Genomic DNA, 18202 nt, shown 5'->3' on the forward strand with positions numbered 1-18202 from the left:
ATGGTGGCCGAGCGAGTGAAGTGAAGATGGGTTGCGCTGTGGATCTGCAAGGTGATTGCATACAGTCTGCCTTGCATCTTTGAAGCTACAGCAGGTCTTGTATCTGGTGGTGTTCGAAAATACTCCCTGGTGCTCGTAAAGCTTGAGATCCCCATCAGCCTGTTCTTCTGGACAATTGTGACCTTTTCTACAACAAATGTTATAAAGTACCGTACAGGCAGGTACTGCCTGAAGGTTGCCGAGCGAAGCGAGAGCTAAGTGGAAGAACCGCTAGAAGTCGTTGCTATGTGCTTGTTGTCTCTTGCCTCTAATCGTTGGTCGCTTCTTGCCTGTCTTAGTTAGGGATGATTAAATGACGGCATTCCATATTATGACATGTTATTTATTCATCACGTGATGTATAAATAACTGCAGGAAATATGACTAAGCATTCCTAACCCAACTTCTACGATTCCTTTCTAATCTCTTTACGCGTCTATAACTACTACTATAACGCGATTATATATACTTCTATACGCGCAATCTACTCTATTATATTATGTCTTCCTCCCTTAAGCGCGGACGCCCCGAAAACCTCGATGTTTCGGTCCATTTTAAGCACTAGAAGCCTGCTAGCAAGAACACCGAATAGAGCCGCTATAACTACTACGGGAAAGAGAGGGCAGCGTATACAACACGTTAGCAACACTACCTAGAGGTCTATAAGGCCTATCTGCTTAGTCTTAGCCTTAACTACTATAAGATTAAGCAGCGGATTAAGCAACGCGAGATTTAAATGCTAGCAATCGGTCTAGAAGGCATAAAGCTTATATAACGGAAGTTCTCGAAGGGTATTGTTATAAGTAGCCTATCCTTTAGAGTGTTCAATTCACTATAGTTTAAGGACGCCTTTAACTTACTTAACAACGCCTATACCGTACCTAGCAGACAGAACGTTATAGACTACCTTTTAAATAAGGTTTATAAGGATATATAGTTAAAGGTAGACCTAATTATCTTTAACTAGCGATACATTAACCTCATCTTTAATAAGAGCGCTAACGTTAATAAAGAACGTATTATCAACCTCTATACTTACGTACTACATTATAGCGCCTTCTTCTTATCCTCGGAGGTTATTAGGAACGACAACCTTACTATAATATAGTGCGCTTACTAGTTTAGGCGACAAGTAGACAAGATTAAGCTACGCTATCCGGACTTCTATAAGCGACTAAATGCTATTGTAACGGACACCTATGCGACAATGCGGGCAACTTAGAGCAATATTGCTGCGTACGAGCCGTATTTATACCTATTCTACGTGCCTTATTAAGCACACTCTCTCTAGTTATCCCTTAAAGATATCTTCGAGAGAATCCCCTTCTTTACGAAGGTCCTCGGTATAGCGTAGCTTATTATATCTGCCTTCTTACGGTCGCCTCTATAGCTTAGTGTTCTTCGCTAGTATATGCGAGAGACTATTAGTAAGACAGTCGCCTTTGTCTTGTTAGTAATTACTCGTTAGGGCACTTAACTAGCCTTATTAAAGAGCGTCCGTAAGGCTAAGCCTACCCTTATGAATTTCAACCCTCCTACTATTAAGGGTAAGAAGGATAAGACTAGTAAGCTAATAAAGAAGGTTAGAGATATTGTATAGAATCTAAGCTTCTAGACTAAGCTTAATATAGTTGAAGAGGTTATTTAACCGGTTAGCGAGTGTATCAAAATAGCCGAGTCTAACTAGTGCTTTATTCGGTATATTATTCCTTACTAGCAGAAGATTAAGGCCGCCTAGAAGGCCGCTACTAAAGCTAGTAACTTTATAAAGGAGCACTTCTTCCACTTAGAGACTAAACTAAAGGTACGGATTAACTAGTAGGTTGCTAACTATTACGTTGTTGCTTATCTACTAGATCTAGGCTTATCGGTTACGAAGGACCCTATTCTATACTAGACCGAGTTACAATAGCGTATTACCCTATATAAGTTCATTTAACGTAGGGTGTAAGAGGGTAGGCTCTAGCGAGCTATAAGCGAGTTTAATGCCTTCTATAACCGCGAAGGGCCCTTCTATAAGGATGCTAAGTGCTAGATGTATATAAACGATCTAGCAACCTTCTAGCAATTCATTTAGAGTAAGGCTACAACACTCGCACTAATAGCTATCCGCCTCGCTCGTATAGTAGCGTCTTTAGTGCCTTCCGAGCGCTTATTCTCGGTACTAAATCTTATTTATACGGATACCCGTAACCGACTAGTACCCGCTAAAGTGAACAAGCTATAGTATATCTATATTAATAAGCGTATACTATACTACCTGCGTAAGGAAGAGATACTAGAAGAGGCTATTAAAGCGCTCGAAGAAGCACTCGTTGCTATCGGTCTATATAAATAGCTAAACGAGAACCTGCTATCTAACGAGCGTATATCGATTGCAGCTATAATCTAACTAGCTAATTAGAAGCCGAGAAACACCTATTAATAGTTGAAAGTGTATCTAATCGACGTATCTCGGTCGATTAAGTGTACTCGCGAGTTAGGGTTTAGTTAGAATGCGGATTTAGGAAGCGGGCTTTTTAGTATATATTTAGGATATTATACTACTACTATTTTATTATACTTTATCTTTATACTTTACACGCTTATTATATGCATTAAGACCTTTTATTTGCGCTATTTAGTATATCTATATATAGTGTGGTTAGTGTGTTATACGTATAGAGGGCTATTAGCTTTCCTAATTCCGTCCTCTCGGCGGAGCTTCGGAGGTTAGACGGGCTTTGCCGAGGTAGGCTTAGTAGTATAAAGCTAATTAGTTACTACTAAACAATACGATATTTCATTACTACATTCTATTATAATATATTACGGCTAATTTTAGAATTATAGAACTCGATACTGCGATTTTTTTAGTGTAAGAATTAATACATTTGCATCGCTATATAGTATATATTAATTCGGTAAAGTATAGGGGCAGAACGCCGAGATAGCGCCTAACCCTTAGGGTCCCTAAAATATCGCCCCTATATATTTACTTACAGTAGCTGCTGTTATAGGACTTCCTGTAGGTGTATAAAATATCCGGATTAGGCTTAGCTTAAATGACTGTTATCTATTAGCATTAACCCTAGTCTTAGTCGCCTCCTGCCTATCCCCTTCCTTCCGGCTTCCTGCTCTCGACTATCGACCCTTCTTATTCTAATATTAGGCACCTAAGGCCAATACTTCTTTTTGATTTCTTCCAATCAGAGGCCGAGCAGGATTTGTATAAGCGCATCTTGAAACTGAACCCCCGGCGAACGGCCCGTACACGATATACGCTATACAGTGCATAACTTCTGACTGTTCTTCCACTTAGCTCGTAAACAGACAACACCTCCGCATCCTCGTCGCAAGCTCCTCGAATGCTCCGGCTTATGCCTGTTTACTTCGCTTCGCTCGGATCAAACACTTCCGTGTCAAGACAACTGCGACAGGAGCTGCCTGGCTTGACACTCTCGGAACTGTCTTCAAAGCTGGAATTATCGTCGCAGCCATCTGGGTCATTCAGAAAACATTCATTCAACTCATCGCGATCAACTATCATCATAAGCAATATGCCGATAAGATAAAAGAAAGCAAGAGTCTTATCAAGCTATTGGACTGGCTTTATGATGCCTCACGCACTCTCTTCCCCGAGTGCTGCAAAGAATTCGAGGAAGAAGATGCTGAAATTCAGGGCAATGCTCTTGCAGAAGTCAGAGAAGCTCTGGGCAAAGCTGGTGTCAATCAGAAAGTCTTCAGCACGATGGGACGTGTCCGCGACAAAGCGACTGCGTAAGTTGGGTGATAGGAGTGACACGAACGAGATGAGACTAATTTGAACAGGGCCTTCGGAGCCATGGCTTCAGACATTGCCGGCAAACAAGTCTTCGCAACCTCCTCCGCGCACGCGATTGTTATCGAAGCACTCGAAACAGAACGAGCTTCAAAGGCGCTGGCTCGCAGACTCTGGTTGTCATTTGCTGGCGAGTGCAGAGACGTGCTCTACAGATCCGATCTTCTTGAGGTCGTGGGTGCGTCCCGCGGAAGCGACGTCGAGGAAATCTTTGGCCTTCTGGATCGAGACGGCAACGGAGATGTCAGTCTTGATGAGATGGAAATGCTTGTCGTGCAAGCCGGACAAGACCGTAAGAATCGGGCCAGATCCATGCAGGACATCGGCCAGGCAATCGCTGTCCTCGACCGCCTCCTGGGACTGGTCGTTCTGATTGCCATCGCGTTTATCTATGCTACCTTCTTCAGTAAGACGTTCGCCGCAAAAACTACACAGCTCTGGACGACGTTTACGGGATTGGCCTTTGCCATTGGAGGAACAGTTACCGAGTTCCTAGGCGCCTGCATCTTCTTGTTTGTCAAGCATCCTTGTGAGTATACCCTTTCAAGTCATCTTCCATGTAAACCCCACTGACTTCTCGCATCAAGACGATGTTGGCGATCGGGTCGATATAAGCGGCGTACAATTGGTGGTCGAGCGGATCTCGTTGATGTACTCTGTCTTCCGCCGCATTGATACGAACAGCGTCGTTCAGATCCCACACAACATCGCCAACACACTCTGGATCGAGAATCTCAGTCGCAGCAAGGCCATGAAGGAACGTCTGACGATCTCGGTGGCCGCCACGACAAGCACAGAAGATATTCTGGCACTTCGTGGCGAGCTTTACAAATTCGTCACTTCGCCAGACCACAAGCGAGACTTCCAGCCAGAGTTTGAGATTGAGCTGATCAGCGTCGGAGACCTTAAGCAGCTTGACCTGAGAGTCGAGATTAGACACAAATCAAACTTCGCCAACGAGAGTCTTCGCTCTCACCGGCGAAACAAATTCATGTGTGAGCTCCTCGCAAGCATGCGTCGCATTCCCATCGAGCCCCCCGGGGGCTCTGCGCCGCCATTGGGTGATCCGGCAAATCCGTCGTACAGCTGTACTGTGTCTAATCTGGAAGCTATTGCTGCGCGAGCCAGGAAAGCCGAAGAGGTCGACGCTGCTCGTCTTTTCCCGGCCAACGGGATTTATTGCTGACGGCATCAGTTCCGCCCTGCAGCAGACCGTCTCGAAGATCTCTTCGGGAATGTTGGGAAGAAGGCCGAGCGCTCGCGGAGCGTCGAATCAATGGGCATCTCACGAAGACCCATCAACGGAACGTATGCAGGCCAACAGTACTTTCAACGGTAAACAAGCATGAGAATAGACGGCATCAACCGCTGCATTATTGTACTGAAACAGACATTTTTTGCATCCAATTTGCTCTCGTATCCGCTATTGTGATATGATTAATAGCATTGCTCTTGCCACTTACAGATTAATGTGGCTTTTTAGTAAGTGAAGTGAGGAATAGGGTAGTGAAGTGAGGAATAGGGTATGCGTCGGAAAGCAGCCAAGCCAAGCCAAGCCAAGCCTCTCGATGCCGAGCGGACATGCTTGAGCTCGCGCTTCAGAAGTACATCGACATGCATTCTGCCGTAACGTGTGTCAGACGCGAACGGCACGCGATAGCTGATCAGTAAGTCACAATATAGAGTGAATCAACACCCAAATGGCGGCAGCTTGTGAGCTTCGCATCCTCATCGACTCCAGCAGCTGATCGGCCCCCCTCCTCTGCATCTCACTCTTCCTCATCTCACTCTTCCTCATCTCACTCTTCCTCATCTCACCACATCTATCCCCGTACCACAATGTCATTACCTGGCGGCATTCAATTCCACTTCAATGGCTACATTGGATCCGGAGACCCCAAAATCCTCCAATTCTCGGGCGAAGAACCAGACTTCCAGAAAATACCCGCAGAAGTAGACGTTTTGATTATAGGAGCAGGTCCAGCAGGCCACTTACTCGGCGCCCAGCTCGCACAATTTCCAGATATAACTACACGCATCATCGAAGCCAGACCGGGACGTCTGGAATGGGGGCAAGCGGATGGGTTGCAGTGTCGGACGATCGAGATCTTTGAGGCGTTTGGCTTCAGTGAGAGGGTTTTGAAAGAGGCGTATTGGGTGAATGAGACGACGTTTTGGTCGCCTGGTGAAGATGGATCGGGGTTGGTGAGGACGGGGAGGATAAGGGATACGGAGGAAGGGTTGAGTGAGTTTCCTCATGTGATTCTCAACCAAGCCCGGATGCAGGATTTATGGCTTGATGCTATGAAGTGGTCGCCCACACGACTAGAGCCTTCGTATAGTAGGAGGCTGGTGGAGCTTAAGCGTCCTATAGGAGACGAGCTCGTAGAAGTCACACTGGAACGTACAGACGATGCGCAGAAAGGTCAGCGGGAAAGCGTACGGGCGAAGTATGTCGTCGGATGTGATGGAGCGCGGAGTCTCGTGCGCCAGTCTCTTGGTCTTGAGATGCGAGGAGACTGGGCGAATCAAGCTTGGGGCGTGATGGACGCGCTTCTCGTCACAGACTTCCCAGATGTCAGGCTCAAGACGGTCATCCACAGCGCGAACGACGGCAGCATCCAAATCATCCCCCGGGAAGGAGGATACTTAGCGAGATTCTATATCGAACTCGACAAAGTCTCCCCAGACTCTCGCGTAGAATATCGAAAGAACGTCACAGCAGAAATGCTGGTGGAGCGAGCAAAACGTATCTTCCATCCCTACACTTTCGACGTAAAGGAAATCGCATACTGGTCCGTTTACGAAGTCGGCCAGCGCTTAACAGACCACTTCGACAACATCCCATCCGAACAAAAATCCTCCCGCTGTCCAAGAATCTTCATCGCCGGCGACGCGTGCCATACCCACTCCGCCAAAGCCGGCCAAGGCATGAACGTCTCCATGAACGACACCTTCAACCTCGGCTGGAAACTCATGCACGTCCTACGAAACCTCTCACCCCCAGAACTCCTCCACACCTACTCGGAAGAACGGCAAACCATCGCGCAACAACTCATAACCTTCGACCGCGAAATCGCCCGCATCTTCGCCGCAAAACCCAAAAAAGGCGCCAAAAGCCACGAAGAAGGCGTCGTGGATCCCGAAGTTTTTCAGAAATATTTCACCAGACAAGGGAGATTCATGGCTGGTTTGGAGACGGAATATCCCGAAGGAAAACTCATCATCAGCGCGGAATCGAAACACAAATACCAAAGTCTGGCTACGGGATATAAAATCGGAACTCGATTCCCTTCCGACCAAGTCTTGCGAGTCGCGGATGCGAAACCGGTTCATCTCGGTCATGTCATGGACGCGGATGGGAGGTGGAGAATCGTCATCTTTGGCGATAACCAACATTCCTCGACATCGCCAGACTCCCCTCTGGCGAAATTCTGCGAATTCCTGGAATTTACGTTTATACCCGCATTCACGCCGGAAGGTCGAGATGTGGATTCGGTGTTTGATGTACGTGCCGTGCTGCAGCAGTCGAGGCAGACGTTTGGGCTTGAGGAAGTTCCGGCTTTGTTGTTTCCGCGAAAGGGGAGGTTGGGAATTCGGGATTATGAGAAGGTGTTTACGGATGAGGAGAGTTATGGGTGGGGGTGTGGGGAAATTTTTGAGAGGAGAGGGGTTGATAGGGAAAGAGGGGGCGTTGTGGTTGTGAGGCCGGATCAGTATGTTAGTGCTGTGTTTCCGTTGTCTGAGGATGCGGAAGGGAGTTTGATGGGGTTTTTTGAAGGTTTCATGAGGAAGAGGGGGAGGGGGAGGGGGAGGGATGGGATTAATGGAGTATAGAGATGACGAGCAATTCGTTATGGTGATGGACTATGCTCGACCATGCACAGCTTTGCCCATATACTTCGCCAGTGCAATCATCTTCTCCTCTTGTAGTCTTCGTCCCACGAGTTGAATACTAACATGTGCACCGTCATAGATCTCAGGATCATCTGGAAGTTGTCAGTCAGCCTTCGATCTTCGGGCAGTGAAGAAAAACTTACAAGTCTCCTGCGTCTTCACATCCAGTTCATTCACGCCGCCCTGGAAATCCGTAGCTACGAGATCAACGTCCTTATCAACCTGCGTGATCGGCACCACAACACTCGTATAATCCAGCACGTTCACGAAAACCGAGTAACCCAGGTAAGTATACAGCCCTGGCCTAGCAGACGGGAATGGAGCCAAAGGGCATATGATGGCGTCAACAGGTTCTCCAGTGACAGTGAGCTGAGCGGTGCTATTCCAGTATTCCATATAAGCTTTCTGGACATCTCGCTTCGCAATATTCGTCGCCATGATATGCATGGCATTGGCCTGAGGCTTGTTGTTGATGAGGACCTGTGGAGCCATTTCTTCGCCACTGAGCTCGAAGTCCCGTCTGCAATCTGCTCCTCCGTCGAAATCCCAGCATTTGCTAGCAAGGTCGATGATGTCTGCGTGGGGGACTGTAGGTTGCCAGTCGATGACTTGGTGCCCGAGTTTTTGCATTGCTTGCACTGCGATTTCGATCGCTCGAGCGACGGGAGGGGTTGGTGCACACGATCCGTCGTGGCGCATCACGGCGAATGTGAGCTTCTTCGTCAAGCGCTGAATAGGGTCTGAGATCGCGAGATCTGCGCTTTCTCGCCATGGGATATCGTGGACTAGAGGATCGTGAAGCCAAGGTTTCGTGCTCAGCAACGCTTGTGTGACGAGCTTGAGGCCATCCGGTGTGGTTGATAGAGGCCCAACAACCGACAGGATCGAATTCTGCCCATCAATACTGTTCGCCATGCCTTCGTAAGGAAGTCGGCCAGCGCTTGGTCGTAGGCCGTACAGTCCATTAAAAGCAGCCGGGATTCGAATGGAACCTCCAATATCTGTCCCAAAGCCCACGACACTTCCTCTCGCTCCAATCAAGGCTCCTTCGCCACCGGAGCTTCCACCCGACGAAAGGAGTCGATTCTTCGGATTCTGCGTATATCCAATAATATTGTTGATCGTCTCCGGACACATCAGCGTATGCGGAACACTAGTCTTGACGTACAAAACAGCACCAAGACTCCTCAATTCCCTCACCATCTCACTTTCAAACTTCCTCTCCTTCCCCGTACCCTTCTTACCCTGAAAGGTATTCAACCACCCAATATACCCCATCGAAGTCTCCACGCCTTTAACGTGAAACTGATCTTTGAGAGAAACCGGCAATCCGTGAAGCATCCCAACCGGTTTCTTATGTTGTGCGAAATACGCGTCCAGCTGCTCGGCATCTGCGATGGCCGCATCGAAAAATATCTCGTGTAAACAATTCAGGACTTGGTGGGCGATGGCAGCTCGATGGCAAAAGGCTTTCGCAACGTCTACGGCGCTCCATACTCCAGTGCTTGTATTCTTGACGATTCCCACGGCGTCGGTCTCGGTGATTATGAGCTCTTGGGCATCCAAAAATTGTGCGATGAAGCCGCCAGTTACGTCTTTCTGTTGCTCTGGAGTCGGAACGCTTGGAAGTCGCCATTCTGGAGGTATTAGATTCAGCACCGACTGCGCCTTTTCTTGGCCGATTTTCTGCCAGTCTGTCATTTTGGTTGGTGTGTTGAGTGAAGTGGTATGGAAAATGTGGTCAAGTGAAGTCGACCGTGAAACAGGCACCAACCCAGTACAAACACAGTTTATGCATGTCGTGCAAGCGAACATCTTGATAGGCCTACGATATCACTACGCCGTGATCTTGTTGGCCCGCTCTCTTCGTGCCGCAGTGAGGAGCTCTCTGAGGGGTCGGCTTACAAGACTTTCGAGCTCGGTCTCAAGGACCTTGACCTTGACTCGCAATAATGCTCAAAGTCTGGTATTGCCGTCGGCGGAGGCATGATAAGAGCATGTTCCCAAAGAAGTAGAAACATGACGAGTTACACATCGTCTTTAAAGAATCGGAACAATGCCGACTTTTGGCCAACATGTCAGATATCATGGCATGGCATTTCTGCCAGTTGCTATACACAATAATGCCAATGCCTGTATATCCTGATCCTCTCCTCATATGCATTTCATATCTTCGTTAAAGCCGTCCGCCGGCCAGCTTGGATCTAAACCCCACAGCTGGAGCAGACTCTGCACACGATACTCGCTGGCCCATCCCATATCCCGCTCAAGTCCACGGAGCAGATCCACGATAGCTTTCCGCCAAGTCTCGGCTTCGTGACTGACCTCGCCGTTCTCTCCACCATGCTGGTCATTCCCCAAGACCAAACCCGCAGTCCACATGGGCTGAACGGAGTGGATTCTTGTTCCCTCGTCTGACCTCCCATTCGAGATAGCAATGATTGCTTTCGCATGAGCCCTAGATTGTTGCAGGATAGATGCGTCACTAGCATGTCGCGCGGCAAGCGAGGTTCCTGGTGTCCCCGGTGCTGATGACCCCAACACACCCGTCAGAGGCGTCGCTGTAGACAAATGTGGTTTATTGTGCAAGAGCTGAATCTTGGCAAAGTTGTACCATTGCATGGTACTTGCGCACATAGGCCGTGGTATCCAGTACTCGGTCTCGCACTCCAAAGCAGATCTCCGAATAGCGACAGGACGGAAACCATCAGGCAAGCCTTCATGCCATACGTGAAGCTGCTGCTCTAGGCTCTCCCAGTGCTCGAGCAGCTCTCTTTGTCGAACATCCAAGCCTAAGGGCGATATATCCTCCTGGACCTCATTACCCGCCGCAATAAAGTTTACCAGCTTCATCACAAGCCACACTAATGCATTTCCTATCATGTCATCTCCCATTGCCTGCTCAGCGACATACCCCGAGCATTGCGGATGAGAAGGACATACGTAACCATCAAGGGTCAGTTGGAGACCAGCACTCCGCCACATTGAGAGATCTCCCGTATCCAGTCTTGTTGAAGTATTGTTGATGAAAGCCGAGAGCATGTCCTGTCGAGCAAAGTTCCAGAACACAGCCTTTCGACCTGGGCTCAATGCCTTCACACGTGGGACAGAATATCCGGGACTCGCTCGGCTTGCGAGCTGCTGTGTAATCTGCTGTGCTATCGAGACAGGGGATGGAGGAAGTGTTAGAGGCACTGCTTGGTCTTTTGCAATGTCGAATAGGGTTTTGGCGCCATCAAGGTGCCTACTCCATTCCGGGCCAGATGCATCTAAGAATTCATACACACACAGAATAGCGGTAGCGGCAACCAATTCATCCGAATCTGTGGTCGGCAGCGGCGCGCCTTGAACATTCATCAGAGTCGCTGCCGTGGCTGGCAGCGAAGACGTCCGCGGCCGAGACGCGCCAGCCAGCGACTGTCGCAAAAGTGATACTGCGATATCATAGTATTCTCTACCTTTCCTCATCCAGGATTCTGTATCCATTGGTGGGCCGGGCCAGAACTCCATCTACAACAAATAAGTATAGGAGTCGTGCAGAGGATTCTTGCAATGAGCGCTCACCTTGCTCTGCCGCGATTTGGCTACTTGGCCGTCCATAATCGGTCTCCTTCCATCCACACGAGCCAGGCTCTTCGCGCTCAAGCACGCGCACGAGTAGAGAAGCAGAGGGCAATCGACAGCCAGCACTGGCACTCTTGCCGCGAAGAAAGAGTTGGAATCATACAAGTCCATCCAGGCCAAGGCATGGTTTCGCGCATCTCGGAGCAAGTATGCTAGCTCTGGATCCTCAAGTGCTCCTCTTGGAAAAAGTCCTTTGGAACGTGAGCTCGCCAGTCCTCCAATTGAGGTCATAGATTGTGTACGTACGTGAGTGGGAGACTGGTGTTGAGAAGGCGGACCAGTCGGGGTATGTGAATGTAAGCGGGGGTCGATATTGCTAGCAGTCTCGGCAGGCGACAGATTCGAGGCAGGGTTGAGGATGAAGTCGAGGCCTTGACTGGGCGTGGTATGCTGCATTTGTGGGGATGCGCCAAGCTGAGAATGGGAATGCTGGGAGGCCGAACGATGATGGGTCAGGGCTGGCTGGGGCGCATATCCGTACTGGTCTTGCGTGGCGACGTGGCTCAAAGCCTCAAGGCCATGCGTGGCATAGGCAGGATATGCGGCCTGATCCAGAGCATACTCATGATCTCTCTGCGCATGCCCGAAGCTTTGGTGTGCCAGCGCCGGTCCTGGTCCGAATTCGTCGGCATCTTCGTCTTCGTATGGGTTGCTGGTGTGCACAAAGGTGAGGTCCTTGGGCACTCCCACCCACGTTGTGCTTTTGGCGAACGTCTCTTTGTATCCATAGAAGCTCTTCAGGCTGTCCGTGTCCTCGCCATTCATCGACGGGTTTTGCTGGTGTCGGAAGGTGATGCCCGAGCTGGGCACGCATTCTCGCTGCGCCTTGACGCATTGCCCGCAGACCTGTGGTATGTGAGCGGATGGAGTCGCGTCGTCGCAGCGCTGAGCTTACCGGCTTTTGCTCGTCGCACTTCAGCTGTGGCAGTCGATGTATCAATATCAGCACAGGTCATGTAACATTGGCGGTACGCAGGGCAGGGCAGGGCAGGGCAGGGCAGGCGGCGGCCGAGGGCGTCTCAAGCGATGGAGGGAGTGATGCTGCTGCTTACCTTCCTCTGGCGACAAGTCAGGCTGTAACAGAAGGCAGGTTTAGCGACTCTTCTACTTCATCTAGAAAGCGGCACGCGCTGCGTCGGTCGCTGCTTCCCACTCTGTTCACTTACCAGCCTGTGCGTGATCTTGGCGCCATCGAGCTTGTGCGCGCGCGCCGTGTCAATAATAATTGCCGCCGTGTCTATGGTGATGAGTGATGATCGCTCGCCTGATGCACTCGGCGGCAAGCCAAGGCCAGCACCGCTGCATCGACGGAGCGGGGTCTTGGCACTCCCCAACTCGAGTCCTACTTCTTCTATGCTGTCATTGTAGTACTACCTTTTCGATGTCCTATCCTTGCAGTTCGCATGCGTACAATGCGAATGTAGTGGCCAGGATCAGGCAAGACATCTCATTCTCCAAGCACGACTTGATACCGTACCCTTAAACTTCAAACTCCCACGCACAAATCCCCGCATGACTCAGCGCTTTCTTCTCGGCCCTTTCTGCTGGCTCTTTCCAGAGTGGATCGATTGCCTTCAAATTGCTAAGGGCTATATACAGACAAAGATTGTCTTCGCTCATCCAATAGGAAGCCTCCACGGTCGATTAGCTCAGTTGGTTAGAGCGTGGTGCTAATACCTCTGGTATTGAAACGCCAAGGTCGCGGGTTCGACCCCCTCATTGACCATTGCTTTTTGCCTTCTTTTGCTCTACAGTTGTCACGGGCCTTGCACCCCGTTGACCAATATCCTGGCAGTAGTAAGGTTGCGTTCCTCTGCCTTCCAGCAAGATACACATATCTTTGGAATCGATGAAGATAGCCGATTCCAGGACACCTACGATACATCGCTTGAGTGGTGGGAAGAGGAGTGTCATAGAGAAAAGCCCCCTCGACTTGACACGGAGGAAGTGCTGTTTTGGTTTGGTCGAAACTGTTCTATCGCCCAGGCTGACGAGCAGTGTCGAGCGGCTCGACCCAAGTCTCGTATCTCGCAAAAGCTATAACTAATGACAACTGCTAATAGCGACGCGCTCAAGCCCATCGGTCTCGCGTTCGAGGCATTATCAGCAAAAGCAGATTCATGTTATGCCAGAATATCATATCCAGAGATGCATCGAAGCAAGATGTAGTAAAAATGCCGGAGCGGGGACTGAGTCCTTGAGGAGAAAACAATGCTGCTGATATCTCATGCAGATGCAGAAGCAGAAGTCGATTGATGCCGAATTGGAAAACTCTGCTAATTCTCCTCCCGTGGTGCAGATCCCTGAAGAACGAAAGGGCAATTCCATCAGATGTAAGAATACATGCCCGCCATCCGTGATCCCCCAGTTCCGGATGCTCAGCGGGAATGTGCTGTAGTAGTCGTATTGCCAGCCTCGAAACGGCGCGCAAGAGTAGTCCAGAAGTCCCGCATTGAGATTCTTGCGGCTCCAGGGATAGCCGTGCGTTTCGCGTGCGGTGGAAGTGCTATTGGGCCCTCGAAGTCACCCTCCAAATCTCTCGCGACGCCTGTAGACCAATCCTGGCGTCCAATTGCCATCAGATGTGCCGTACGAGCGAACCAGGCATAGACTTCAGGCGTACGCCAAGATACCATGTGGTTGATGTCCATGGTCTCGGGTTCCGCCACTTCATACATGGCGAGAGACCATGCGTGTAGAGGTCCGAAGGCATCGAAGGGGTACCGAGCTTGTGTGAAAGCCGACTTCTTGTACGGCCAGCTGTGTCTCGTTAGCGAAAATTTTCTTGCATCGATCGATCTCGATGTTGGATTGCTTACTCTGCGGAAACCGTCCCTGAAGGCACATTCGGATTCTTCATTGGAAGCCACGGAATCTGATCCCAAGAATCGTCCGGAAACACGACGTGGATCATCTCATGTAGGAAGGTGATCGCAGCAATTCCCACCGTCTCAAGTTTCGTACCCAGAGGGTACTGCTCGAGATTGTCGTAGGGACTGTCCTCATAGAAGCCTTCAAAATTTCTCAACGTCAGTGTGGATCTTCGATTTCATTCTGCTGTTCGCGGCCTTACCAGAGGGGCAGAGGATGAGATGGCCGCCTTTGAACCAACTTTCCGTGCCTCCACTTTGAGCGGCTGGAAGATCGTAAGGAAGAAGCCCTACTGCATGGACCCTATTGGTGCAAGTAGTGTACTTATTGGTTGAGGGATTCAGGGCCCAATCGAACTCATCGTTCTTCATCACGTAGTAACCTCGCTGTGAACGTGGTCAGTATCGTTTTCAAGGCTTTCAAGCATTGTCAGTCAAAATGCGGTGTTTGGTCTTACATCGGCCATGGTCTCGATATCGTACCAGAAGTACCAGTGTGCGTCTGCGCAACAAGTCAGATTGAAGTCGAGTCATTGAGTCTGAAAGACCGAGTACTGACCAAAGTCTCGACCATGAGCTCTTTCCCACTCAGCCAGTTTCCATGGGGTGCCTGTACTCGGATTGTCGACCGTACGCCCCCAGTTGTCTTTGTACCAGTCATCTGCTTCTTGTTTCTCGAAATACTCGCCACCGCAAAAGATCTTGTACTTGTCTGGGCCATCAGCTCTGTCCGTCTCCATGTAATCCTGCACCACTTCCAATCGACCTGGCGCAACTAGTCAGCAAGAATGGCCAGCCTTCGATTCCAAAAGCCGAGACGTACCCTTAACCAATTCGTATTTGTGTAGATAAACACCCTGCGGCGTACCAACGAGTTGAGAACCAGAGCGGCGGCCAGACTTGATGCCCCAAAAGCTGTAGACGAGTTGCGCAATGTCGTGGTCAGTGTTATATTGTTCGAGCATTGCCCGAGCAAACCAGACCATATACCACGTTTGATACCAGATGTTGTTGAGGATGTTATCATCCCTGTCTTCAAACTCCTTGGAACGGTCAAAAATCGGCTTTCCAACGAAGTCGGATTCCTTGTTGGGTGGCGCCCAATGGTTCCGAAGACAGGAGCTGGTGTGCACACTTGGGTCTCGCAAGTCGACCTGGAAGATATTCGAAAGTGGCTTTGGATTAATTGGTGGGTTCGCAATCGTGGCATGGATGAGCATTGCCACTGGCAACAATACCATAGCGAGACGGACCATGTTGGGCTTCGCCTTGATAAGGCTGTGTCCGATATGCAGCTTGTGGTGACAAAAGCGTGATGTAGTGGTTGTGTCTTGATTGCAAGAAGTGTGATCACGAATAAGAAGCTCGTTGCAATGAATTGCACGTGTATGGTCGGTGAAAGGGCGCAGTGAGCCTGTTGCATATGATTTGTGGGCCTCACTCTGCTGCAGGCTGTCACAAGATGCATTAATGCATGTGCCTCACCTTCACGAGATGGCTGCGACGGCCTTATACTGCTATTCCGGCTTCAGTACAACCCCAATGACCTGTAAAATTAGCAATCCTGCACACCATGGCCCATCATTCGCCTACCATGCATCTTGTCCACATCTGCATCCTCGATATAAAGATATAATAAACCAAGCCATCATGCAACTCATCAACTCACAGTATCCTTCTTTGGAACGAAGGTAAGAGAGCAACGAGATTTCTGTGCTCAGACCGCATTCGAGCACTCAATCGAAGAAGGAGAGGAGCCGGCCATGAAGTTTTACCGCCAGCTTCAATCTGTTAGGTGGAACTCTTCCAAGCATCCTTCAAGACAGCTTAATGGCGAAAATAAGATCAAATAAATGTGTGATTGGATATTCATGGCCTTCCAACCCGCCCAAGACGAGATACTTGACGGAGCGGGAGATCGATGCTGATACCTGGAATGACTGAGTAAGTGAAAGAATGAGCGTCACCAGTGGACAACAGTCTGACCACGGTAGAAAACCAGAATACAACACCTTGCATGGCAGACCGCCCGAGTGCATGTTCTTGGCGGAATGGTAAGTCAACTTCCCTATCTGGATATTTCCTCAGGCCGCTGACGCTGAATCAAGGGAAGTGGCGGAGCGGTTCGGCAGAAATCCAGCAGAATCGCATGCTTGATGATGAGCGTCGGCGGCGTCCTGGATGCAAGCGATTTGGGAGCTTTGCCTGCTGTTGCAGTGCAGTGGGAGTGGGCGTCGACAAGACTTGCGGAAGGCTTCGAGGTTATCCAAAAGCCAAGAGCGCCATCCTGTCCTGTCCTGCTAGCGTCGCCCTCTTGAAGACATCCATGAGCGCGTGGCCATTCTACACCAATCGGCGACAGCCTGAAGGAAGCCTCGGTTTCTTAGATCTGAGGCGTTTTTTCTCCTCACGTTCTGTCGATCTCGAACACGCATCCTTCTGCAGAGCTGTTGCGTCAATGTTTTGTCGCGTGCTCGATTGGTCTATCTGCGCGAATGAATCATCTTCCAGAGAAATCCTCAAGCGATCTTGCATACGGCTCGGCGTTGCCCAAATTGAGAAATGCATCAGTGAGATGTTGCAAGAAGCCGCGTGGTGTTGTTGCTTGTCGTCGCAAGCAAGTATGCTCTATCAGACTCTAGATTGGTCATCTGTCGTTGTGCTATGTACACATCTCTCATTAACACATTAGTCTGCTGCAAAAGGCGGCAGGAAATCTTTGCAGGAGCTCGGGCAGCGCGCAGCTCTCCTATTCAAGAAATAGGCTTGAGCCCTCACTGCGCTGCCTTCGCCGAAGGGTATCATCATGGTGGTTCGCAACTCGTTCATCGTGAATGGGTAGAAAGCATCTTAAAGAGCAGCAGCAGCAACAGCCATGGCGGCGGCGGCGAAAGCGCCAAAGCCGGCGGCCGCTGTGGGCATAGCTGCTCCGGTATAAGCCTCAGGTGTTGATGTGCATTGAAGCTGCCCATCCCTGCGAGTGTGTCAGTAAAAGAAATTGTTCTTGGGAGCAGACAAAAAGTACCCTATTTGTGTAACTGCGCATCCGGTTGGAGTGTAAGCCGCTGTAATTGGAGTGCTACCTGGAATTTGGCTACCCATGCTGCCGATGTTGCTGACCATGCTGCCAACTGGGGTGGTTGGCGAAGCACCTCCGCCGTAGGCCATGGTCGTGGTTGGAGCAGGAGCTGCCATGGGGCTAGTGGTCGTCGGTTTAGCACCGCCCATAGCTGCTGCGGTTGAAGTGGACATGCCAGAGGACGTGTTCGAGAAAGCCGCGATACCAGCAGCGATCGCGTCAGCAGCCGGCTTGGAAATGTTGCTGGCGATGGTGCGAAGACCTTCTGGAATCTTGGAAATCACTGCTTCCGAGAAGGCTGACGATTGAGCCTGTTGCGACTTGAGCGTGTCGAGAACAATTCCAGCAAATCCAAGCGAAACGAACAGTGGCTTCTTTGCAATCAACTGGTCGATCGATCGCTTCGTCGCATCGTTCAAGTCGCCGATTGGGCCAGAAAGGGTGAGAGCATCGGCTTGAGAGATTGACGAGAGGGCATTGGCGTCTGAAGTTCCCTTCTTGATCGCATCTGACACCTTTCCCGTTGCCGCGTTTACGGCCAAAGCTGTGCTGGCATCGTTGAAGTTGCGAAGAGCTGCCGTCAAGCCGTCTGTCGCAGATGTGATCGCCTTGATGTCGGCCGCAATGTCCTGCGACGCCTGACGGCTGATGAGCTTTGGATCTCGCAGGTCCAAGCTGAACGCAAGGACAGTTGATGCGTAGAACAGCGGTGCTAGGAGCTGCATTGTGATCGAGTTCGTAACGACAGTGAGTCCAGCGTGATGATTTTGTCCAGAGGACGGATGCGAAAAAGCTGGAGCTGCAGCTTGGAGGTCTAGCGAAGTAATAGGTGTGCAGCCAGCATGGCAGAACACTCGTTCATCACGTTGCCAG

At 50.0% G+C, this 18202-nt stretch overlaps 6 protein-coding genes across 6 annotated transcripts; 3 read left to right on the top strand and 3 right to left on the bottom strand.

Moving 5' to 3' along the window:
* Nucleotides 1-27: 27 nt before the first annotated feature.
* MYCFIDRAFT_26433 (uncharacterized protein) lies at nt 28-5045 on the top strand (the record flags this gene model as incomplete). Its single annotated transcript, XM_007921563.1, has 4 exons — nt 28-211; nt 3462-3798; nt 3850-4388; nt 4447-5045. Coding segments are annotated over 4 exons (1659 nt in total), but the record flags the coding sequence as incomplete, so codon positions are not given.
* Nucleotides 5046-5698: 653 nt separating this feature from the next.
* Nucleotides 5699-7649, top strand: MYCFIDRAFT_212852 (uncharacterized protein; the record flags this gene model as incomplete). Its single annotated transcript, XM_007922637.1, has 2 exons — nt 5699-7366; nt 7641-7649. The coding sequence occupies 2 exons, from the start codon at nt 5699-5701 to the stop codon at nt 7647-7649; spliced, it is 1677 nt and encodes a 558-aa protein (XP_007920828.1).
* A 77-nt stretch (nt 7650-7726) lies between these two features.
* MYCFIDRAFT_28715 (amidase) lies at nt 7727-9457 on the bottom strand (the record flags this gene model as incomplete). Its single annotated transcript, XM_007921694.1, has 2 exons — nt 7727-7848; nt 7900-9457. 2 exons carry the CDS (start codon nt 9455-9457, stop codon nt 7727-7729), a joined length of 1680 nt encoding a protein of 559 aa, XP_007919885.1.
* A 501-nt stretch (nt 9458-9958) lies between these two features.
* On the bottom strand, nt 9959-12214 carry MYCFIDRAFT_97003 (uncharacterized protein; the record flags this gene model as incomplete). The annotated part of the gene is made up of 5 exons (XM_007922638.1): nt 9959-10081; nt 10121-10897; nt 10952-11260; nt 11345-11536; nt 11879-12214. Coding segments are annotated over 5 exons (1737 nt in total), but the record flags the coding sequence as incomplete, so codon positions are not given.
* A 192-nt stretch (nt 12215-12406) lies between these two features.
* Nucleotides 12407-13427, top strand: MYCFIDRAFT_169201 (uncharacterized protein; the record flags this gene model as incomplete). The annotated part of the gene is made up of 8 exons (XM_007922639.1): nt 12407-12415; nt 12454-12622; nt 12665-12738; nt 12779-12939; nt 13008-13019; nt 13044-13177; nt 13209-13332; nt 13367-13427. 8 exons carry the CDS (start codon nt 12407-12409, stop codon nt 13425-13427), a joined length of 744 nt encoding a protein of 247 aa, XP_007920830.1.
* A 3673-nt stretch (nt 13428-17100) lies between these two features.
* On the bottom strand, nt 17101-18087 carry MYCFIDRAFT_85652 (uncharacterized protein; the record flags this gene model as incomplete). Its single annotated transcript, XM_007922414.1, has 2 exons — nt 17276-18087; nt 17101-17224 (listed from the first exon to the last, which is right to left on the bottom strand). Exons 1-2 carry the CDS (start codon nt 18052-18054, stop codon nt 17101-17103), a joined length of 903 nt encoding a protein of 300 aa, XP_007920605.1. The 5' UTR covers nt 18055-18087.
* Between the last annotated feature and the right edge of the window lie 115 nt (nt 18088-18202).

This window comes from Pseudocercospora fijiensis (genome assembly GCF_000340215.1).
Source record: "Pseudocercospora fijiensis CIRAD86 unplaced genomic scaffold MYCFIscaffold_1, whole genome shotgun sequence".
Lineage (NCBI taxonomy): Eukaryota > Fungi > Ascomycota > Dothideomycetes > Mycosphaerellales > Mycosphaerellaceae > Pseudocercospora > Pseudocercospora fijiensis.